A 22695-nucleotide genomic window follows, 5' to 3' on the forward strand; every position below is an offset into this window, starting at 1 on the left:
AGTTAGGAATATTAAGAGGCTATAATCCAATAACAATATCTTGTTACTGCAACAATCCAGGGGTGAGATGAGCGCCTCATAAAAGGGTAGTAGCTGTGGAGATGATAAAAAAAAATGGTTAATTTCTAAGGAAGATTCAAAAGGATCTTCTGTCTGATTATATATGGGTCAAGGATGACTCCAAGAGTTTTTGTTTCCCCAGCTACAAGAATGGAAATGTCATTTACAGAGATGGGAAAGAACAGGCTGCTGTTGGTAGTGGTGGTGACAGAGGTAGAAATTAAGTGTTTGGTTTTGGGCTGGGCGTGGTGGCTCATGCCTGTAATCCCAGCACTTTGGGAGGCCGAGGAGGGCAGATTATGGGGTCAGGAGATCGAGACCATCCTGGCTAACACAGCGAAACCCTGTCTCTACTAAAAATACAAAAAATTAGCTGGGCATGGTGGTGGACGCCTGTAGTCCCAGCTACTCTGGAGGCTGAGGCAGGAGAATGGTGTGAACCTGGGAGGTGGAGATTGCAGTGAGCCAAGATTGGGCCACTGTACTCCAGCCTAGGCGACAGAGCGAGACTCCGTCTCAAAAAAAAAAAGAGTTTGGTTTTGAACTTATGCAGTTAATCTCATTTCATGGTGCCCTGTAGTTATAACAATACTGACTTGTACAAAATACAGAGAGGTATAAAATCTGTAAAACTCACATTTTCATCCTCCTGAATTTCCAAGGTATAGGTGATCACTTCCTCAGGTGAACAGCCTTCTGGCTTACTCCACTGCAACGTGACCCATGTGATACCAGCTCGAACCAGCCTTGGTGCAGAAGGCATCTGAGGGATATTTCCTAATGTGTAGCATACCACTTCTTGGCTGTAACCACTGTAGAGAAAGAAAGTGAGGCACGCAGTTAGAAGCATGTGAACAGGCTTGGCACTTTAAAAGAGGAAGGCTCAGCCTGCATACTACCCAACTCAGCCTAGCAGGTAGAGTAAGCAAAGCCAGGCAAGGATGCTGTGTGTGATATTCCCTATAACCACCTTCAGCTTCCCCATCCCCCCACCCCATGATCTTCTACTAGACACACACATCAAGTCACAAGACAATATACAGCTGGCCTTCTGTATCCTTGGGTTCCGCATCTTGAGTTCACATGAATGAAGTGATGTGTGGGCATTATATTGGATATTACAAGCAAGTTAAAGAAGATTTAAGGAGGGAAGGATGTGTGGAGGTTATATGCAAAGACTAAGCCATTTTATATCAGGGACTGGGGCATCCATAGATTTTGGTATCCATGGCAGGGAGGTGGGGAAAGTCCTGAAACCAATCCCCTGTGGAAACTGAAGGACAATGGTACTTAAGAATTCATTTTCCCCCTCAAAAGCACTGGACAGAAGGCATAGCACAGTGCAATGTCTATCAAGGTATAGGTCAAGAAGCCTTCAAATCAATATGAGCAACAAATATTTGTTGATGAAATAATGTTTTACCAATATATACAGTGCTGTTTTTTGAAAGTTGGTGGATGCTTCCAATTCATTTAAAAATTCTTGAACCATATAGGCTTTTCATCGGTATGACTTTTGCAACCAGGGAACTCTAAAACTATAATGGCTACCATGGTGGAGGAGGCAGGTCTGTAAAACTTTGTGATGTTAAAAAGAGGTTCTTTACGCTGGAAAGAAGGTTGGGGACCACTGATGTGCAAAGCCTTTAAAAAGATTTCAACAAGCAGTGAATGAAAGAAAAAGATTTTTCCCTTAATCAAGAGTTACCCCGCAAGTGCAATTGAAATGTAGCCTTTTCAAAGCCTCTTTAATCAATTGATACCTTATAGTACACCCATTCTTGCCTTTCTCATACAGGCTACAGGCCTGCAGGGGCCTCCAAGAAAGTCCAGGTTTTCTCCAATTCTATATCTGCCCTGGGCTTGACAACAATGGCCAGCCCAGCATCTCTTTCTTTGTACCAGGAGACACTCATGTAATTGAAAAAGGGCAATTGAATCAAGAGCTCGCTAAAGTGATAAAAGAAAAAGGCATGTTATCTAAAAAAATAAAGCTCCAAGAGGAATTCCTTTCAAAATCTGTACTGCTACCTTCACCTTGGTTCTTAGAGACCCCTAGTGGGGCCTTCGCCATACAGCTTGCAAGACTGCAGAGGCCATAGTGGCATTCACCAGCTTGAAGGAGGCCTTCTCTCCTCTGATTAGGATTCCATCTTGGAAAACCTCCAGTTGATTTAGTGTGGAGGCAGCAGGCTTCCTCATGCCTTCCAGTGATGCAAAAGAAGGCTCAAGATCACCATCCAAAGGCTGAAGGGCAAGAGGACAAAGAAATATCATACCTGGTGCCAATGTCGTTTCGAGCGGCCAGCCTGAATGTGTACCCCATTGCCGGACAAAGCTTTGTCAACTTGCAGTGCTTCTGGCTCCCGAAGAAGCACTGTCTGAAACCACTGTTTCTTTTTCCCTAAAAATAAACAACGAAACAATGCATATACTTCAAAAAAAAAAAAAAAACAAAAAACAAAAAACAGATAATCCTAAATAAATGAAAGAGCATCTTGAACATCTTGAATAAATGTTTAATTTCCTAGTTTGAATGAACAAAAACAATAGAACCTTATAGGGAAGTGCCCATGTAGCACATAAAGCACTCTAGGATGAAATCTCATCTTTAACATAAAGGCACTACAGAAAATTCTGTAATTGAGACAGGTAATTTACTACACCTGTGGTATATCTAAAGTGATTTTTTTTGGTTAACAAGATTAAAAAAGGTCCTTTCAGGCATAAGACGATGCTCCAGTTAACGATCACAATTTCCAAGATCCTCTTCCTTACTTGGATTGGCCGAAAATGCCCAGCCTGATCAACCAAGAATCTGACTGCATCCACAGAGGGGTCACAGGCTCTGAAAATACACAGCCTTTCCCAGTAACTTCTGAGCGCCTAAAGACCCATCTCTGCAGCTGAGTGTGCCATACAAGGCCCTCTCCAGCTGTATCTCTCCTGCCATGCAGTGGCCTCCAATACCTTCACGAGTACATTCTAGTGATGGTGAGTTGTTTCTTCACTGATCACTGATACTGGTCACGAACCTTTGAATCATTTTGTCCATGTCTACTTTGCTCGTAACAGTGCTTTGGACAAACTGAGAGCTCAATCAATGCTTGCAGAGTGGAAGTGAATGGTAAGTACTTGGAACACTGGTTGAATTAATCTATGTATATTACAGTCACTCTAAGTTTCTTGTCAGGCTAAAAATGTATTTTGAATGCCTTCCTAGCCTTACATGATACTTCAAATTCCTTGAAGTACAAATAAAACACTTTAGTAGGGTCTCATAACAGGCCCAACAAGTAAGAAAAAAGCCTAACTGCCCTATGCCATACTCAGAGGCATGTAACACTCTTATCAGCAGTTTGTTAGAACACTTCCTACACATAACCCCCATTATCTTACTATCTTATCCATGTTCATGCAAAAGAAAACCATATGCTAACATTGAATGGATCTTAACATTCTAACTGGATAGGCCCAGGGCCTTGAACAATCTGTTGGAAGTTCTCTATTTATTTTACAAAAAACAAAGCAACCACATGTTTTACATAAACAAATTTATGTAATTTTGTTACATTTGTTCAGCAGGCCTTCAAATACCACTAAAACACATTCCAGGTGATGTTTTAATTAAAAATAAAATGAACACACCACTAGCTTGAAAGTCACTACGGTGAACACAATAAAAACAAACACACCACATTCATCCTCCTCAAATGAACCCCTGTCCCACCCACCTCCTCGAGCCAGGTAGCACCTTTCCCCATGGAAAAGAGTGGAAGATCTAACAGTCTTTAAGATTGAAAGTTCATTTTATCAAGGGTTCAAGGTGCATTCAGATGCAGCTTGGCGGCCGAGTTGGGGGAGTGCAGTGAGTAAAACCTGACATTTCTCAGGTGCTTCTTGAGTGAACTCACTATGTGGCTGGCATGTCACGCCCTTATGCTTACTTCAACCTTGAGTGTTGAGGTTGAGGAAGATGATTTATTCATATGCACACACTTGCATAATTACACTCAGCATCCGATTACACTCTATGGGAGCCCTGGTATGTGTCGTATCCATTTCAGGCTGTGGCATGATCTACCTTCTTTCCTCCTCTATTTCTGAACTCAGAGTAAACAGTGAAAGAAAGGCACATCCTGCCATGGCGGAAGCTCTCGTCTCTTCCAAACCCCGTGTTGGCTCCCCTTCAATGCCTCATTTTTCCTATTTCTTTATTTGGTCTCCTTTCCCCTTTACTTGTGCTTAGAACTGTAGCCAGTAAAACAAGTCAGTCTGTTTCTTACTAGGTTAATTTGCTTTAATACAGTAGAAACCAGACTGTGGCTCAAATGAGAAAAAGAGTTGGGGGACTTCAAAGGGCAGAAATGAATTTTAAGAGAGCCAGAGCACTCAGGCTCACTAAAGAATTAGGAGAAGGGGCACTGTGTGACCTTCAGGACATTTTCCTATATTGCTAACATTTTAAAAAATTCTACTTGTGAAAAAAGTAAAAATGTGAGGGAGTAATATAAGTAAATGTGAAGTAGGAGTAATAAGCTGAAGAAATCTGGCCAGGTGCAGTGGCTCACGCCTGTAATCCCAGCACTTTGGGAGGCTGAGGTGGGCATATCACGAGGTCAGGAGTTCGAGACCAGCCTGGCCAACATGGTGAAACCCCATCTCTACTAAAAACACAAAAATTAGCCAGGCATGGTGATGTGCGCCCGTAATCCCAGCTACTTGGGAGGCTGAGGCAGGAGAATCGTTGGAACCCAGGAGGCAGAGGTTGCAGTGAGCTGAGATGGCGCCAGTGCACTATAGCCTGGGCGACACGGCAAGACTCCATCTCAAAAACAAACAAACAAAAAAGAAATCTTGGAGTCAGGAACAATTGTTAGAATCAGGAACAACCGCTAAATAAACTCCAACCCATAGAGACAAAGCATGCCAAATTTTCTATCATAACAACTTCCAGGATGTACTACTATGTGCATAAACTTAGGGACACCTAGAAAGATCCAGAGTTGTTAAAACCTTGGAATTAAGTTTTGGAAGCATCGTCTGTAGAGTCTGTAGAGGTAAGAATAGAAATATTTGACAGTTAAAGAATTAAGGCTTATTGATGAATTTTTAGAAGTCATTGAGAATAAAACAAAAACAAGGGAAAGCAGGTTAAAATATTTCAGACATGAGAGAAGTTTTGAATAAAAGAACATATTCATGTATAACATGAAGTTTAATATAAGAGGCATATCTCAGCCAGGTGCGGTGGCTCACGCCTGTAATCCTGCAATTTGGGAGGCCGAGGTGGGTGGATCACTTGAGGTCAGGAGTTTGAAACCAGCCTGGCCAACATGGTGAAACCCCATCTCTACTAAAAACCCCGTCTCTACTAAAGACATTAGCCGGGCGTGGTGGTAGACACCTGTAATTCCAGCTACTTGGGAGGCTGAGGCAGGAGAATCACTTGAACCCAGGAGGCAGAGGTTGCAATGAGTCGAGATCACGCCACTGCACTCCAGTCTGGGCAACAGCAAGATTCTGTCTCTAAAATAAAATAAAATACAGTAAAATGCATTATCTGGAAAGAAAAAAATTAATGTTCACAAGTCACTGCAGTACAAAAGTGATCTGCAGCTGAGAAGTTAACAAGTGAACTGGAGAAGGCCACTGGCTCCAGTGATCCGATGCCAGCATGCTGGTCTGTCTACTGCATCAGGCTCTCGGATGGCTCTGGAGCGTAAGCATGAGAGTAGAGTAAGTCCGTGTTCAAAGGGATAGAAGATTTGGAGAATCTGTTCATAAAACAAGACGGGTCCCAGGTTGCAAATAGCATTTATAAACAAAATATTTTCCTGTTCTTGTTGACAGAAATGGAGTTAAAAAAGAAAAGAGCTAATGCTTTAGAGGACTGAAAGATTCACATGAACTGACAGGAGTGATAAAGTGAATGTTTATCATTGTTTATCAGAAGTTAAATACATCCAAACCATCACTGCCAGTGGAGTTTTAGAGATAGTAAATGACAACTTTCATATTTTATAGGCTGTTTAGCTCCCAGAGATTTTCAGAGATTATAACCTATGGCACCTTCCCTCCTTTAAAAAATCTAATTTAGACTACACAGGATTACTGAGATACACTGACTTGACTTTGGAAACTTAGTTTTTAATACTTTAAATTCAGCCTTGTTCAAAGTTCCCTACTAAACATGGCTGTAATAGAAATGGGTAACATCCTGACACTTTTCAGATCTGTTGTCATCAATGAGCTGGTCAAACACAGGCAGCAGGGACAGCCATGACCTAGGCCACTTGTGGTATGTCACACAGAGGAGAGTAAGAGCTTTCAGTGGGGCTGCCAGGGCCTGCAAGTCAGCTGGTCTGCAGGAGAGGGCTGAGGGAAGAGATTCCTAGCTGCACTCCACTTCTCTGCGCGTTGGTGGGTCAGGTTCGCAGCATGTAAGCGGTCAGAATCAGAACCTCCAAGGTGAGACTGGGGTTCTTGTTCTTGGTGGGGGATAGAAAAGATACTTCGCCTGAATTAGAGAAACTGGTCAGAGCGAACACCATTGGTCATTCTGGAACAGACCTAGCCACTAGGCTACTGACCTCACTGGACACGAACCAATATAACCCCAGCCAGTTCCAGCCTAACTTTCTACTGTCAGTGTCTGTGAGCCAAAAAAGGGCAGATTTTCAGGGTTCACTGGCTTGTTTCCATTTTGCAATCCTGGGCATGCCCAAATGCTTGTTTCTGCAGCTCAGCCCAAGTTCATTCAAGGGCAAGGTTAATCTTTACTAGAATGTGAAGAAATCTTGGAGTACAAACCAACTGTGTGCAGGTAAACCTCGAGGTGCTCAATCTGGCGCAGGAGGACGCATTGCAAACGTGGGTTGTTTCCTTTCCCAAGCTGAGTGTTCCTCTTCACACTCAACCTAATTCACAGTTGTTGCTTATCTATCTTCATTCCACACCCAGACCTAGCCTAAGAGCACCAATTCATCAACCCGGGGTAATGTTTTCCAACCAGGGACCAGGGTGTTTGTCTACCACTTCTGGTCAAAAATGCTCTCCAGGAAAGACTTGGCTCGCCAGTAAGTCGACTCATATTCACAGCATGCATCAGATCAGCCTTTCCCAAGCCTGGGATCGCAGCTTTGCCTCTTTCTCCTTTCTAATCATCGAACAAAAATACATTGTGTATTATTCACATTCTAGACACCACTGGATCGTCTTACTCTGTTCCGTCCAGTGTGCCTTGTGCAGCCCTGTGCCCTGATACCATACTCTTACCACAGAGTTCACCTGCCCTAAACTGGACACCTTACTTATCTGAACCTGGGCAAGTGCCTCTTTCATTCTGAGATTGACATACTAAAGGAAGTCATCACCTTTTGGGGGAAGACCCAGCCTAATAATGCTTAGAATACTACATACTCTATCAGCATCTGCCTCCGCTTTGATTCATCCTCATCCTCACTCACTTTTTAGAAGGGTCACGCATTTTTGGTTTCAAGTCCTAATAATAATGGGAGTCTAGATGTTGTTCTTGTTCCTACAGGGTCCTGCTAAATTCTGAAGAATGGGAATAACCTCCAACTTTTTGCCAGACTATGAAAGGCCCCAGTCACAGAAAAACAGGGGCAAGAGAAGGGAGCTTGGAGAGTATATAAAAAGCACTATGTGGCTACACAGCAGAGAATGATCAACCCCTGAAAACATTTCCAAGATACGATCATAATCTCAGACACAAAGACTTTTTCTTTTTCCCCCACAAGGGGAGAAATATTGTTCCCAAATATTCTTTTTTTTTTTTTTTTTTTTGAGAGACAAGGTATCTTACTCTGTTGTTCAGGCTAGAGCGCAGTGGTGCAAACAGACCATAGCTCACTGTAGCCTCAAACTGCTGGGTTCAAGGGATTCTCCTCTCTCAGCCTCCTGAGTAGCTAGGATTACCGGCATACACCACCACACCTGGATAAATTTTCCATTTTTTTCTTTTTGGTACAGATGGGGTCTATGTTGCCCAGGCTGATCTCGAACCCCTGGCCTCAAGCTGTCCTTCCACCCAACCTAGGCTTCCCCAAAGTGCTGGGATCATAGGTGTGAGTTACCATGTCCAGCTCTGCCATTCTCTAAAATGAAATTTGGGGATAAATTTTAAATAGAAAGTAGTTTAAATATTTTAAGGAACATCTTTATTTTTTCTTTTACCTCCTTACTACCTACTTTAATATTTTTCCATTTCTTTCAAATTTGTAGTTAAAAGATGAAAACTGTTAAAGATTTTAAATACATTTATATTCCCTGAAAAAAAAAAAACTAAAACTAAAACACTTTGCTGCACTATCGTGAGTCACCTGAGGGAACAGAACACACGATCCTGCTTTTCAAGTACAACTGAGGCAGAGACATTAACTGGAGATAAACAGTCTGTTTGGGTTCCCTGCCCTTATCACTAAGGCGGCGGACAGAATGATCTCTTCCATTTGCTAACTGAGAAGATTGGTATTTGAGAGCCACTGAGGCACGTCTCACCGGCTGGCTGAGTAGCACTGGTTATGAGGTATGAGGCCCAGACTGTCACTGCATTTCTGGGTGCACATTTTTCCCTCCTCTACCCATCTCCAGAAGACTCAGAAAAGAATCAGGGATAGGAAAAAAGAGTTATGTTGTACTTTAAAAGTATATGACCTTATATCTAACAGTCTTAGGGTATGGTACCTAAAACACTGTATGTGCTATGCAAAGATAAAGAAAAAAAATATTTGTTAATGGTTTCTCAGGACCAAAAGGAGACAAGAAGCCTTATATCACAAGTGGTTACTTTAAACCTGTCTAAAAATTCTCCGATTCCCCATCCATTGAGAAACAAAGTCTACGTCCCTTTCCCTTGAATGTGGGTGGTCTTGTGACTCTCTTGTAACCAAAAGGCTGGAGTGGAAATGAAGCCAAGGCTGGGTCTGGAAAGGTGTTAACAGCTTCTGACTTTTGCTGGGACACCCGATTTTGGATTCTGACTACCCTGATGCTGCCACACTGTGTGGGAGCCCCAGGCCATGTGAAGAGCCCCAGATAGGTCCAGTCCAAAGTGAGCACTGATGCTAGACTTGTGAGTGAAGACACTGCCAGAAGATTCCAGTTCCCAGCCAATGAGCACCCCCTGTTGAAACTCCAGATATGACAGAGCATGAGATGCCACTCCCCAGAGCCCTGTCCAAATCCCTAACCCAGAATCCACAAGCATAAGAAAGTGATTGTTTGAAGCCTCTAACTTTTGGGGTAATTTGTTATGCAATATTACACTCATCTATTTTGATGTCTATATATGTTTATAGCATGAAGTTTTACCCCTCTGAATTTCTGCAAACTTTTATAAATTCCTCCTACACTGTAAACAGCCAGGAGGTGGGGGAATGTAATGTGCATGCTAGCATACAAAACAAATGTCTGGCTGGGCACGGTGGCTCACGCCTGTAATCCTGGCACTTTGGGAGGCCGAGGTGGGCAGATCACCTGAGGTCAGGAGTTTGAGACCAGCCTGGCCAACACAGTGAAATCCCGTCTCTATAAATAAATAAATAAATAAATAAATAAAAATAAATAAAATAAAAATATAAAAATTAGCTGGGTGTGGTTGCACATGCCTGTAATCCCAGTTACTCGGGAGGTTGAGACAAGAGAATTGCTTGCACCTGGGAGGCAGAGACTGTGCCACTGCATTCCAGTCTGGGCAACAGAGCAAGATCCTGCCTCAAAACGAAACAAAAACAAAACAAAACAAAATAAATGTGTAACACATAATGGGTCCTATTTTCTACATGCACTTAGTACATGCTTTTACTTTCAAAGCCATCCACCAAAGTAAGGACCTCTCTGAATAATTTTAAAAGTTATTTTTGTATAAGCTAAAAATAGAATCAGACTCCTAGATGATAAAGATCAAACAAAATTGCCAATCAACGGCTACGCAGTTACTTCATCTTACAGAATCACATTTTAGATTGAAATAAGACTTTTAATAATGCTATCCCAAATGTAGAGAACTCTTGGGAGATTTTTCTTTTCTTGAGATGGAGTCTCGCTCTGTTGCCCAGGCTGGAATGCAGTGGTGCGATCTCTGCTCACTGTAAGCTCCGCCTCCCAGGTTCACACCATTCTCCTGCCTCAGTCTCCCGAGTAGCTGGGACTACAGGTGCCCACCACCACACCCGGCTAATTTTTTGTAGTTTTAGTAGAGACGGGGTTTCACTGTGTTAGCCAGGATGGTCTCGATCTCCTGACCTCGTGATCCACTCGCCTCCGCCTCCCAAAGTGCTGGGATTACTGGTGTGAGCCAACGTGCCCGGCTGAGATTTTTAAATTCAGACATGCAATGGTCTTTTGGGGACAGTTTAGGTATGACATAGCCTAAAACCACAGGACTCAACAAATAAAATAACATTTCAAAGTACTTCCTCATGTAACCAGCTTTCCACCTCTCTCTCTGGGTATCTGTTTACAAACATATAAGAGTTCCAGTGAAGAAACAAATTTACAGATGGTCTACCTACTTGAAAACTGGCAGCTAAGTATATAAAAGGTATTTGATTAAGTTCGTAAAATGCAACTAATTTTTAAAGTATGTTTAAAAATATATTTGTTGTGTTAATTTGTAAAAGTGTGTAGTTGAAAGACTGAAAGCAACAACAAAAGAACTTTTTCAAGTTAATTTTTCTTCTTTACTAACTTAGTATCCTTATAAAGTTTTTCTCAGTACTCGGGAAGACGAATCCTTGAAATGGGCTGGTTTCCCATTAAGGAACACAAGCCATGGCCTATTCTATACATGTAACTCACACACATCCCAATTAATTCAGGCTACAGTGTTTTCCTGTCAGTGTAATTTTGGAGACTGTGGGGGCTGTGGCTGCTCTGGCTAACATTTCTAATTACCCTGGCACAAACAACACTAGAAGTGGGTATTTCCAACACTACTGGCACTAACAGATGAAGTTGGCTGATATTTTCAACTGCTTTTAAATTAATAGATTGGAAACGATTCTTCCTGTTCCTCTTCATAACTACTTCATTCCTGGCACAAGATTAAGAATGGCCAACACAAGGATGATGGAATTCACGGTGAACTTTCTCCCTTTGGTCTTGTGACTTACTCCTCCTGATGTTTTCTTGGCATGTGGTATCTTGCTACTGTACTCCTTCTCTTCCAGATTTATTTATTTATTTATTTTTTTGAGTCAGAGTCTCACTCTGTCCCCCAGGCTGGAGTGCAGAGGCACGATCTCAGCTCACTGCAACCTCCACCTCCCAGGTTCAAGTGATTCTCCTGCCTCAGCCTCCCAAGCAGCTGGAATTACAGGTATGCGCCACCATGCCTGATTAATTTTTGTATTTTTAGTAGAGACAGGGTTTCACCATGTTGGTCGGGCTGGTCTCAAACTCCCGCCTCAGCCTCCCAAAGTGTTGGGATTACAGGCGTGAACTACTGCGCCCGGTCTCTTTCAGATTCTTCCACAGCCATGCCTGCTGCCTTCCTGAGCTGCTCTTACCAGGTTTGGTAACTGTCTGCTAAGTAAGTTCCATGAATTTGGTTATCAGTTGTCATGTGCTTGTGGCCCATGGCTTCTGAATCCAGACATGGGCTGAAGGATTCTGGGCTGGCCATTCTCTGTTAATAGTATGGTTCAACCTGTCAGAAATGGCAACAATACATGAAAAATAAAGTTGCACTGGCCAACTGAACTACGGCCAGGCTCTAAGATTTAGTCTGCTAGAGTGTCTATATTTAGAAGTTGTTCCAGCACCGGCTGATCCTAGGCAACATCAAAGATAAATGTTGGCTTCAGAAATAAAAGAGCACGTATGTGTTCAGCATAACCATATATAAGAGGCTCCTAACAGGGAGGGAGGGACACTCCACATTTGGGTGGACTCAGAAGTTTCTCGTGCCAAACCCCACTCTTCCCCCAGGGATGCCTCTTTCATTTTATTGCACACTCTGGCACAGAGGATGTTTCAAAGGTAAGAAAAGTGGGTGGGATGATTTGTGGTTCCATGTTACAAAATAAACAGAGAGGCATTTTATCCCTCAGCATACTAGTTTTTCTGTAAGAGGGGAGGCTTGGCTGCCTGAAATAGCCAAGGATGATCACTAAGTCTTCTGGTTTAAACAAACACACAGAGAAAATTTTCCTATATATTTCTCCAAATATTGAGGTTCATCTGTTGTCAAATGCTTTGAGAGGATTGATGTGTTAAGACTGTCACAGGGAAGGGGGAAGAAGGGAGCCGAGGGCTTAATTTCAGAACAGGCTGTCAGTGCGATTTACAAATGAACCGAGGGATGGATGGGGTTGGTCCATTCACCTAGCGAAGGCCCAAGGCAGTCTTCTTCCAGCTGGCCATGAGGAGCCACAACAAAGGTGAGTTGACAAACCAGGCGTCAGGAAACAAGATGAGATTTATAATTTAGCCTCAGCAAGAAGCTCCACATCGTTTGCTTCCCAAACACACAACCTCATCATGTACACATGCGAGAAAGGGTAAAAGAGAGAAGGCAGAGAATCTGCTGCAGGTGTGTGGATGTCTGAGACTGAGGTCCCTAAAAGAGGGGGCTCCTTTTGACCACGAAGTGGCACCTAAAGATGCCTCTGAGTTATTCAATCCTTCCTGGCTTAGTTTCCTTCAATAGCAGCTATAGTAGGGCAGCAATTCTCTTGGCTTTCTGAAACAACCGTAAGACATGGCAGTGGGCACTCATGTGAAAGATGGTCTTTGATGGACAGAGCCAAAATGAACCTAGAACACCACTTTCCAATCCCCACAGTTGCCAAGAATGACCAAAGTGCATGTGGGCCTGGGCAGGGGAGTGAAAGCTGACCTTCCTGCTTTTTGTTACGGAACCAACCAACACACCATGCACCCAAAGGCAGCGTGGCACCTTAGAGAGCTGGAGTCAAGCAAATTCTCAGGGAGCTCTCTTCATCCATGCTGCGGGACCCAGTAAATTACTGTGCTTGTGGCTGCTCCATTTCCTTCATTCTCAGAACAGTTGTTATTGAACCAGAAAAGGTGCAAGTTTACTCAGAAGGATTATGAGCGATCATCCATATGAACTATTCAACACGTGAGCTAAGCAGGAGTCTGATTAATTAATCTCTTACTGAGTATCTTCTACGGGGCCAACTCAATCCCTAAACAAGGCTCCTCCTGAATGATACAGATGTCCAAGAAGCTGCAATCTGGGGCTGGTCACCTGCTTCAGGAGGTTTCTGTGACAGGACTGCTGGGCCTGCCTGGCCTGGCCTGACTTGACCTGCTAATGGCTCCCCAGGGGCATGGGCTCTACCTGCTGCTGGCCTTTTCTCCTCTCTCAACTTTTAATTATGCTTCCCCTGATTTCTGTGGCATTTGTTTCATTCTTAGTCCACTGTGTTTTACAGCTGTGTTGGCTCATTAGTCACCAGGGAAACCAGATGTGAACTTCCTTTTGGGCTGAGTCATGAGTAAGGAAGGTTTTTTGGGAACTCCAGTAGTCACATTCCCACAAAGCTCTTTTTCTGGTTATTCTGTATATCCAGATGTGAACTTCCTTTTGGGCTAGCTGGGTCACAAGTGAGAAAGGTTTTTGGGAACTCCAGTAGTCACATTCCCACAAAGCGCTTTTCTGGTTATTCTGTGCCCTGCATGTCATGTCCAGAAGTTAGGCTAATAGCAAATTAACATCCATGATAGCACTAACATCACTTTTTATTTAGTTCAAACAAGTGACATAAACCTCAGGGCTCTTGTTTAAGTTCCTGACAGAAGAATGTCATATTTCTTATACATGATCGTTCTAACTGTTGACTTTCCCTACCTCAGATCTTAGCATCTGCTTAGGTAAACTTACACCAACAATATGGAACAATCGTTACACTGACTCGGCTATTGCCCAACTTATCTCATTCAATCTTAACACACCCGTGAGATAACTGACCCTGTTTTTCCAGTGGAAAGGCCGAGGCTAAGGTGTTAAATTACCTGCTTGGGGTACCATGAGGAACTAGAAACTGTTATGGTTTGAATGTGTCCCCCATGTTCATGTGTTAGAAAATTAATCCCCGGCCGGGCGCCATGGCTCACACCTGTAATCCCAGCACTTTTGGGAGGCCAAGGCGGGTGGATCATGAGGTCAAGAGATCGAGACCATCCTGGCTAACACGGTGAAACCCCGTCTCTACTAAAAACACAAAAAATTAACCAGGCGTGGTGGCGGGCACCTATAGTCCCAGCTACTCGGGAGGCTGGAATGGCATGAACCTGGGAGGCAGAGTTTGCAACGAGCCAAGATCGCGCCACTGCACTCCAGCCTGGGTGGCACGGCGAGACTCCGCCTCAAAAAAAAAGAAAGAAAGAAAGAAAGAAAGAAAATTAATCCCCAATGCAGCACATTGAGAGGTGGTTTTTTTTTTTCCTTGAAAAGGTATTTAGGTCGCAAGGGGTCTATCCTCACGAATGCCATTATGACGGGGTGAGTTTGTTATCACAGGAGTGGGTTCCTGATAAAAGGGCAAGTTTGGTCCCCTTCCCTCTCTCATGCTTGTGCTGTCTTGCCCTCCTGTCTTCTACTGTGGGAGGACACAGCAAGAAGGCCCTTGCCAGATACAAGTCCTTGACCTTGAACTTCCCAGCCTCCAGAACTGTAAGAAATAAATCTCTGTTCTTTATAAAGTAACCAGTCTCAGGTATTCTGTTACAGCAGCACAAAATGGATGAAGAGAGAGACAAAGCTGAGATGATTAATTCAGTTTTCTTTAGATAAACATCATATTATTGATATGTATCATCAATATGAATCCATGCCACATATTCATAGCAAGATCTTAGGAGACTTGTATTTGTTCTGATAGTTGCAGCAGCACCAGTTAGCGTTCTGTATGGCTCAAATTAAAACAATATCTTAAGGCAGAATTTAAAACAAGCCAAGTTTGCATAAATACTTTCTTGAAGGAACTAATTTTTTCTAAAATAAACAGTTCTTATTTGCCCATTAAATTCACCCCTTTACTCAAGTTTTCAAAAATAAGGCCAGATCACGATCTGTTTAGGAACCTTAAAACAGACTGGGCAGACATTTATGAATGACGCAACCCAGAGGTTCCTAGTTTTTTCTTTTCCTAAAAGCCCTTCCCTACCCTAGAGCCCTCAATATCCTCAATCCTTCTCCCACAGCTCCTTCTAGAGAAAAACTCCCACCTCCACCAGATAGTGATATGTCATCAAGAAGAGAAGCAGGGCTGGGTGTGGTGGTTCATACCTATACTCCCAGCAATTTGGGAGACCAAGCTGGGTAGATCACATGTGGTCAGGAGTTCGAGACCAGCCTGGACAACATGGTGAAACCCCATCTCTAACAAAAATAAAAAATTAGCCGGGTGTGGTGGCAGGCGCCTGTAATCTCAGCAGTTGAGGCAGGAGAATCACTCGAACCTGGGAGACAGAGGTTGCAGTGAGCTGGGACTGTGCCGTTGCACAGCCTGGGCAACAAGAGTAAAACTCCATTTCAAAAAAAAAGAAGAGAAGCAATACAGAGTCAATGTAGCTTGGAAGGGTGCCATAAAGACGGGCAGTCAAACGGATTAGCGTGGGCGTGGCCAGTGGGTATAGTATCTCAAGTATGATGTCCGCCTTCCCCATCTCACTGACTCTCCATTGTGAAAAGAACCTATACCTTGAAAATTCTAGCATCTAGCCATTGTTCTGCTGTTAAACAAGCTCCTTTTTAGGAGCTTCTGATCTGCTTTCTGCTACCCATCAGAATGACAAGTGCTTGTAGATTAAAGTATAAACACGGGGGACGGGAACACTGTGAAATGACAATGTGATGTGACTCATCTAATGTTCAAGTGAAAAAAAACTTGACAATGACCTTCTGTGTTTCTGCTCATAATGGGGTGTCTCCTGAAGAAGGAAAGTGGCTAAAAATCTACAAAAATGTGGGGTCAGTTATTAAACCCCATGGCTCTAAACACTAAAACTCATGAGTCACCACAAGGGAACTTGGCCAGGAATGGCCACACCTTCTCAAGTAATAAAAACTGACCTGTTTCAGGTGAAAACCGAAACTGAAGGCCACAGCTGAAAAGCCAATGACAACTGTAAATTCCTTTTTTCTTTTTTCCCCAGAGACAGAGGAGTCTCGCTCTGTCGCCCAGGCTGGAGTGCAGTGGTGCAATCTCAGCTCACTGCATCCTCTGCTTCACGGGTTCTAGCAAGTCTCCTGCCTCAACCTCCTGAGTAGCTGGGACTACAGGCGCTCACCACCATGCCCGGCTAATTTTTTTTATTTTAGTAGAGATGGGGTTTCACCGTGTTGCCGAGGCTGGTCTCGAACTCCTGAGCTCAGGCAATCCACCCACCTTGGCCTCCCAAAGTGCTAGGATTACAGGCGTGAGTCACTGCGCCTGGCTGTAAATTCCATTTTTAGTTGCTAATTACCATTTCATAGTCATAGTAACTTCTTGTATTGATTTAAAAATTAAGACGTTATCTAGTTAGTTATTAATGGAGAAATAACAGGCAGTTAACCCTAGTACAGAACAATTCATGAGTAATTTCCAAGTGAATTCTATGCTACAGTGATGTAAAATTAATGACAGTGAATTTAAGAGAGGATAGAAGGTGTATCAGATTTCCCCTGTACTGTAATGCATTTCTGTTTTCTGCTCCCCATTAGGGCTCCACGTGCCGTTGTACTTCAGAGCCCAGCATATAGTTAGCTGCTGATGAAGGTAGATCTTCCCAAGAAGGTCAACTCAGCACAGCATTCCTAATCTCAGCAGAAATAAAGGCTGCTGCTCTTTTTCCAGGAAAGTCTTTTTTTAAGAGGCTTGAAAGCTGGGCTTGATGCTCTTGTCTTCTCGTTTTACCAACACTTTCAAAATTTTACTCTAATCATTTTATTGCAAAGGTGATTACAAACACAAAAGACTGAAGTATTCTGGAACTCTAATCCATGCTGTTAGACGGTAATAAAAATATGGGGCTGCAGGGGATACCTGAACATTAGTGGTTGCGTGTATGGAGATGAGGCCACCTCACCTCAAAGTCGTGATCCTCAGACCAGGTGCCAGCGCAGAGACAGGACCGAGTGCTATGCCTGAACACAACCTTCTTCAGGACTCGGAGCAGCACTGGGCCAGCACAGAGATAGGACCGAGTGCTATGCCTGGGCACAACCTTCTTCAGGACTCAGAGCAGCACTGGGCCAGCGCAGAGACAGGACCGAGTGCTATGCCTGAGCACAACCTTCTTCAGGACTCGGAGCAGCACGGTGTCGCTCTCAGGCAGTGATTTGTGTCTCTGTGCACCTCAAAAACTTTCTGCAATCTTAGTTTGTTTCTTCAGCCCCCTGGATGGCAGACAGGTTTTTGGGTGTGTGGCTGGAGCAGATATCCTTGAAGAGGAGAGGAGGGGAGAGCTGTGGCCCTTAGAGAGGGGAAGGGTGGGGAAAGGGTGATTCCAGCAAAACATCCACTTCCCATTCTCCTGCCTCACTGCCTTCTATTAAGGTGGAGTCTAGAAACAGTCCTGGTACCAGAGAGATGCACCTGGCTGTAGAAACTACCAGCAGAAGGATTCAGAGGGATGGCCAGAGCCTCTTGTGTTCACACGTCCTGCAGACCAGATGCTGCTGTCTTGTTTGTATATTTGCTTTTCCTTCTTGAAGCTAAGGCCTGTATAGCATAGGAATGTGGGACCCAAAACCCAACCCAAGTGAGCCACTCTCAAGAGTGCTGCTGATCCTCAACTCAGCTCTACATTTAGAAACACAGACTGCCAGACTGTTCTGTCAGAAACTTCACTTCTGAAATGACAGGATGGGCAGGAATGAACTTGTTACTACTGCTTGAATTCTCACTGCCAGGAAACCTGATAGCACCGTTTTTTCATCTTTATAAGGGGATGGGAAATGAGAGGGGTATAATACAAAGCAAAGGAGCTACTGGACCGAACAATTTGAGAAGCATATGGCAACGTGTGCTTTATTTGTGTCTGTTTAAAAGCACAACAAGAGGATAGGCGTACGTTTGCTTTTTCAGCTATCACAGTTATCTTTACTATGTCACAGATCCCTCATAGGACAATGTGCAATGCAGACTACTGAGGAACATGCTCCATAAATGCTGAAATAATTAATGAACAGGCCAAACAACAGTGAAAATGATTCCAAATATTCTCTTGTCAGAAGAGACAATCCTAAATAATCTGTCTTGTGAGAGCATAAATAATGTAAATGCATACAAGCTGGTGAACTAACCTATTCGGCATTTCACAGATGGAAAAAACTAAGGACCAGAGAGGTCAAGCTGCCCAGCATAAAACTCAGAACAGAACCCATATTTCCTAATCTTGGTGTTCTTTCAATTATCCTCTCCTGCCAGGAAGCTCATTGCACCCAAAGGCAAGGGAGTTCCTTAGAATTGAGGGGGCAGGAGATGTCTGGAAAGTGGACCTTAAACCACAGAATGTAAAAGGATTTCTGTGTTGGCAAAAGATCCATGGTGGATGAGAGTCAATTAACCTGGAATCTTCAGCAAAGCTCAACAGAGCTGTGATACCAGCAGGAATTTGAAGGTGGGAGAGAAAAAGTGGAAAGAAGGCAGAGAATTAAGAAAAGTGAGAGGAAAAGTTGGAAGGAGATCAAGTAGGAGAAAGGTAGAGGGCAAAACCCAGTCATCTGACATTTTTTGACTGCTAGCCTGCAATGGATCATGCTGAACATAAACGATCATCAGATGTGGCCTGTCCCACTTCAGCGGAGGCTGTGGCATCCTTCCTCTCAGCATCATCAGCCAGGACACTCTCATTTCAAATTCTAAGGGAAGAGACCAGCAACCGAGCCACCATTACCAATTCCTGCAGCACCCAAGTTTTCTTTGGAGGTTTCTCACTGAGCTATGTATTCAACTTTTTTAGCCTTCCTTACTTAGGAACTCATGGTCCTGGGCAGAGAAGCAGCAAAAAACACAGGATTCATAGGCACGCATGAGTGTGTGCATGCACGCACATACACACACAGTGCCCTAAGAAGATATCTGGAAAAAAAAAATGCCTTTTCTGTACCGGTGAACTCCATCTCGATATAAAACCTCGAGACATGAGAAAACACGTAAGATGAGTGCAAGAAATCCACATATAAAAAGGGACTTTCATTAAACGGTCACCTGTCCTTACAAAGAGGGAGAGATGGGAAGACATTACTATATGCTCACAGGTCATCCGAGTTCCTTTCCAACATTCCTGACTGACTATAAAAACCTCTAAGGGCTGGAGAGGTGCTTTCACTTTCTAATTAAACCACCTTAAAATGAAATCCACCTAATCTGTAGAATGCATGGGTTAAGGCTGAGATTTCACCAACCTGCATGTACAAGCTATTCGAAAGGATCCTAAGAACAATAGATGGTTGTTCTTGGTAACTTGGAACTCTAGCTGATCAGATGCAACCCAGATGGGAAAATATGCTTCTGCAGAAAGTGATGACGGACCTCTTTCGCATCAAAATTTCACCATGGGAATTCCATCCAGTTTTCATTTTACATTTGGTTAAAATATTTTTCCACACTTGCCAAGTCATTTTTTGCCTAAGTCTAAGTTCTAAATCTTTCAATCCCTCCAAATTTAAGTCACAAAGGCTAACTTGCATTTCTCCCCATATTCCACATTTCTTATTCTTAAAATCCTTAGCCAATTTCTCAACCAGAGAAAGAATAAAGTGGGGGCAAATGAATAAATACAATTAAGATCTACAGGAACAAAAAGTACAGTTGCTTTTTTTTTTTTTTTTTTTTTTTTTGAGATGGAGTCTCACTCCAGCGTGATCTCGGCTCACTGTAAGCTCTGCCTCCTGAGTTCATGCCATTCTCCTGCCTCAGCCTCCCGAGTAGCTGGAACTACAGGCGCCCACCACCATGCCCGGCTAATTTTCTTTTTTTTTTTTTTTCGTATCTTTAGTAGGGATGGAGTTTCACCGTGTTAGCCAGGATGGTCTCGATCTCGTGATCTGCCCGCCTCGGCCTCCCAAAGTGCTGGGATTACAGGTGTGAGCCATCACACCCAGCCAACAGTTGCTTTTCAGAAATGAAAACCTTCTAGGTCAAGTGTTTCCTGTCTGAGATTCTGTGTGTAGCCAGAAATGCACTGGGTCCACCAGTCGGCACACAGTGGCTTTGAGAATAAGGACACTCCACCGTAGATACCTTCCAAGGGCCTCTGGGGACATGAACAGCAAGGAGGGCACCTGATACAGGACGTTCTAACCCACAGGGCACTCGCACGTGGGTAGAGTGTGACTTCTATGCACTGCTCTGCTCTCACAGCGGCCACTCAACAGTGCAACACCAAGGTACACACATGGCATTCAAAAACGAAAAGCAAATTATGCTTTCTGAGCAGCAGTGTGTTTTACCTTATCAAAAGCATCTAAGCAGTCAAGATGACAAAGCAGTCAATTTTTAATACAAATTATTGGCTGGCTAGACACTGGAGATCCAAAATAGATAAGACCCCTTTTTTTTTTTCTTTTAGCAGCAGTGCTTGCAAATAAGCCAGGTACATATATTTCAATACACAATTCATAATACTACTTCAATCTAACTTCGTTTTCCATAGTCAATAACTATTGATTTAAATTTCTCTACTAGCATGCCTTTCTTCTGTGTTTAGCATGTCTTATAAAAGAATAAAATGGTATTTGTTCAGCAATTTTGTTTCTGAAATGGTGTTTTAGATGGGTGAATATGAAATAAGCTTACCTCATCCCACTCTAAAAGGTAGTTGGTGATTTTTGAACCATTGTCAATGGGTGCCTAAAAAAAATAGGAACATGAGATTAGAGAAAGTTGTTCAGAGACAAAACTTATGAGCTCCCCACCTGCCTCACATACAGTGTCTACGACAGTCCGGTGCTCTCCCCGCAGGCGGATAAAGCTGATGGTCCCTGCATTCCTTGGTCAACCATCATCATACACTAACTTTGACATACCTCAACTGTAGAGAGTCCCCACTATGAATAAATCATACTCCACAAATAGCCAAACCTGTCTACCACCACCACCACCTCTCCCTTTTTACACCCTCATGGTACCTTACTTCCTCTGGGGATAGAACTTTGAAGAGGGACTTTGAATTCAAGCGTACAGTGAGAACAAGGCAGCTGAGAAACTCAGGTGCTGCTGGATGTCTGGTGGAGCACAGTCAAGCCTTTCTTTTTGTAACACCCCACACACAGGTTTTTAATTTTTTAAAAGTACTTAAGATTAGAAAGTCATCAGTGACATTAAGGTTCCTCTTTTTTAAAAATGGGGAAAAAATGTGATCCTCTGGAGAGATGACTAGAGGCTATTAGCCCTTCGTATGTTAACAAAGAGAAGTTTCATCATTTGCTTTCCTCTTAAAAAGCATGCTGAGATCTGCTTCACTGAGAAAGTGGGTTTTTAACAATGGGAAGGGAAGTAAAGAACTCTGGAGAAAAGAATGCTTTTCAGGATTCCAAGAGCTACAAGTGATGCCGCAGTGGGGTCTCTTGGAGCATTAGGGTAGAGAGATCTAGAGAGACAGTGGAACTACAAGCTGGGGGAAGCAACCAGGAAGAGGAGTTGGATCATGTCTCCCACTTCAAAAACATGCCAGGGCCAACTCTTCCCTAGGAAAGAGCAAGAGCCCAGCAAACAGCATGGTACCTTGCCCCTGGCAAAAGGCAGCTCAGCTTCCCCTGAGATGTATCTGAATCCTGCCTCGGCTGTTTGTTGCATGTGGTCTGGCGCTAGCTATTTAATATCAATATCAACAACTAATTTCATGTTCCAAGGATAGGTATGATAAATAATTGGGAGAATATGTGAATCACCTACTAAACTACCCAGTTTTATAGGAAACACTCAGTAAACAGTTGTTATTGCTCTATTATGGTTAGTAATAAAACATCAGGGGGCCAGTCCCGCTCCTTCCCTTCCTTCTCTCTTTTGAGTCACACAATCTCTGAGTCCCAAAACTCAGATCTCAGGTGAGTGCTCTAAGTCCTAAACTGTTGTTTTAGGCTTTTGCGGGCTCAATTTGGAGGAGAGGAGAGTGATGCATTTAAAGTTATAAATAACCGACAAAATCGAAGTTTTAGATGAGAACCCATCTCTAAGATGAGAACTCCAAAAAAATAAAACAAACTGTTCTTTGGTAGTTTCTTTGATGATATCCTACCCCATTACTAGTCCCTCAATTCCTTGAGGGTGGGTACACTGACTTAGGTTTTTGTTTCGCCTTATCTCCTGTGCAAGTAATAACTGCTGCTGACGAACAAAAAGATGTCAGATTTTAGTGCTTTCAGCATCTTTGTGGATTCAAGGACAGACTGGCAGCCAGAGAATGTTTCCCTGTCCTTGTGCCCCTACCTGGAGCACTTTGATGAGGGAATCTGTTCTAAGGACATTTAAATGAAAACTGAACTGAGTCCAGAACTTTCAAGTTTGTACATGACTGAATGTAACAAGAGTATGTTTCTGATTTACAATTGAGGAAAGGGAGAAGGAAAATGTGAAACATTTTCCTCCTAATAAGAAAATTCTTTCTTGAAGTTGCTGGTCTGCCTGAGACCTGAAATTCATCCAGGTT

General features: G+C 43.2%; 1 protein-coding gene across 2 annotated transcripts in view; it reads right to left on the reverse strand.

The window, feature by feature from the left end:
• The window catches only part of FNDC3B (fibronectin type III domain containing 3B), a 364055-nt gene that overhangs the window by 69364 nt on the left and 271996 nt on the right, over positions 1 to 22695 (reverse strand). For both annotated transcript variants that reach the window (XM_025375210.1, XM_025375209.1), the window contains exons 11-13: positions 20844 to 20897; positions 2340 to 2464; positions 698 to 872 (exon numbers count right to left, since the gene is read on the reverse strand). In XM_025375210.1, coding sequence (XP_025230995.1) covers positions 698 to 872; positions 2340 to 2464; positions 20844 to 20897 — 354 coding nt within the window. The remainder of the gene's footprint in view (positions 1 to 697; positions 873 to 2339; positions 2465 to 20843; positions 20898 to 22695) is intronic.

The sequence above is a fragment of the Theropithecus gelada genome, chromosome 2, assembly GCF_003255815.1.
Source record: "Theropithecus gelada isolate Dixy chromosome 2, Tgel_1.0, whole genome shotgun sequence".
Classification (NCBI taxonomy): Eukaryota; Metazoa; Chordata; class Mammalia; order Primates; family Cercopithecidae; genus Theropithecus; species Theropithecus gelada.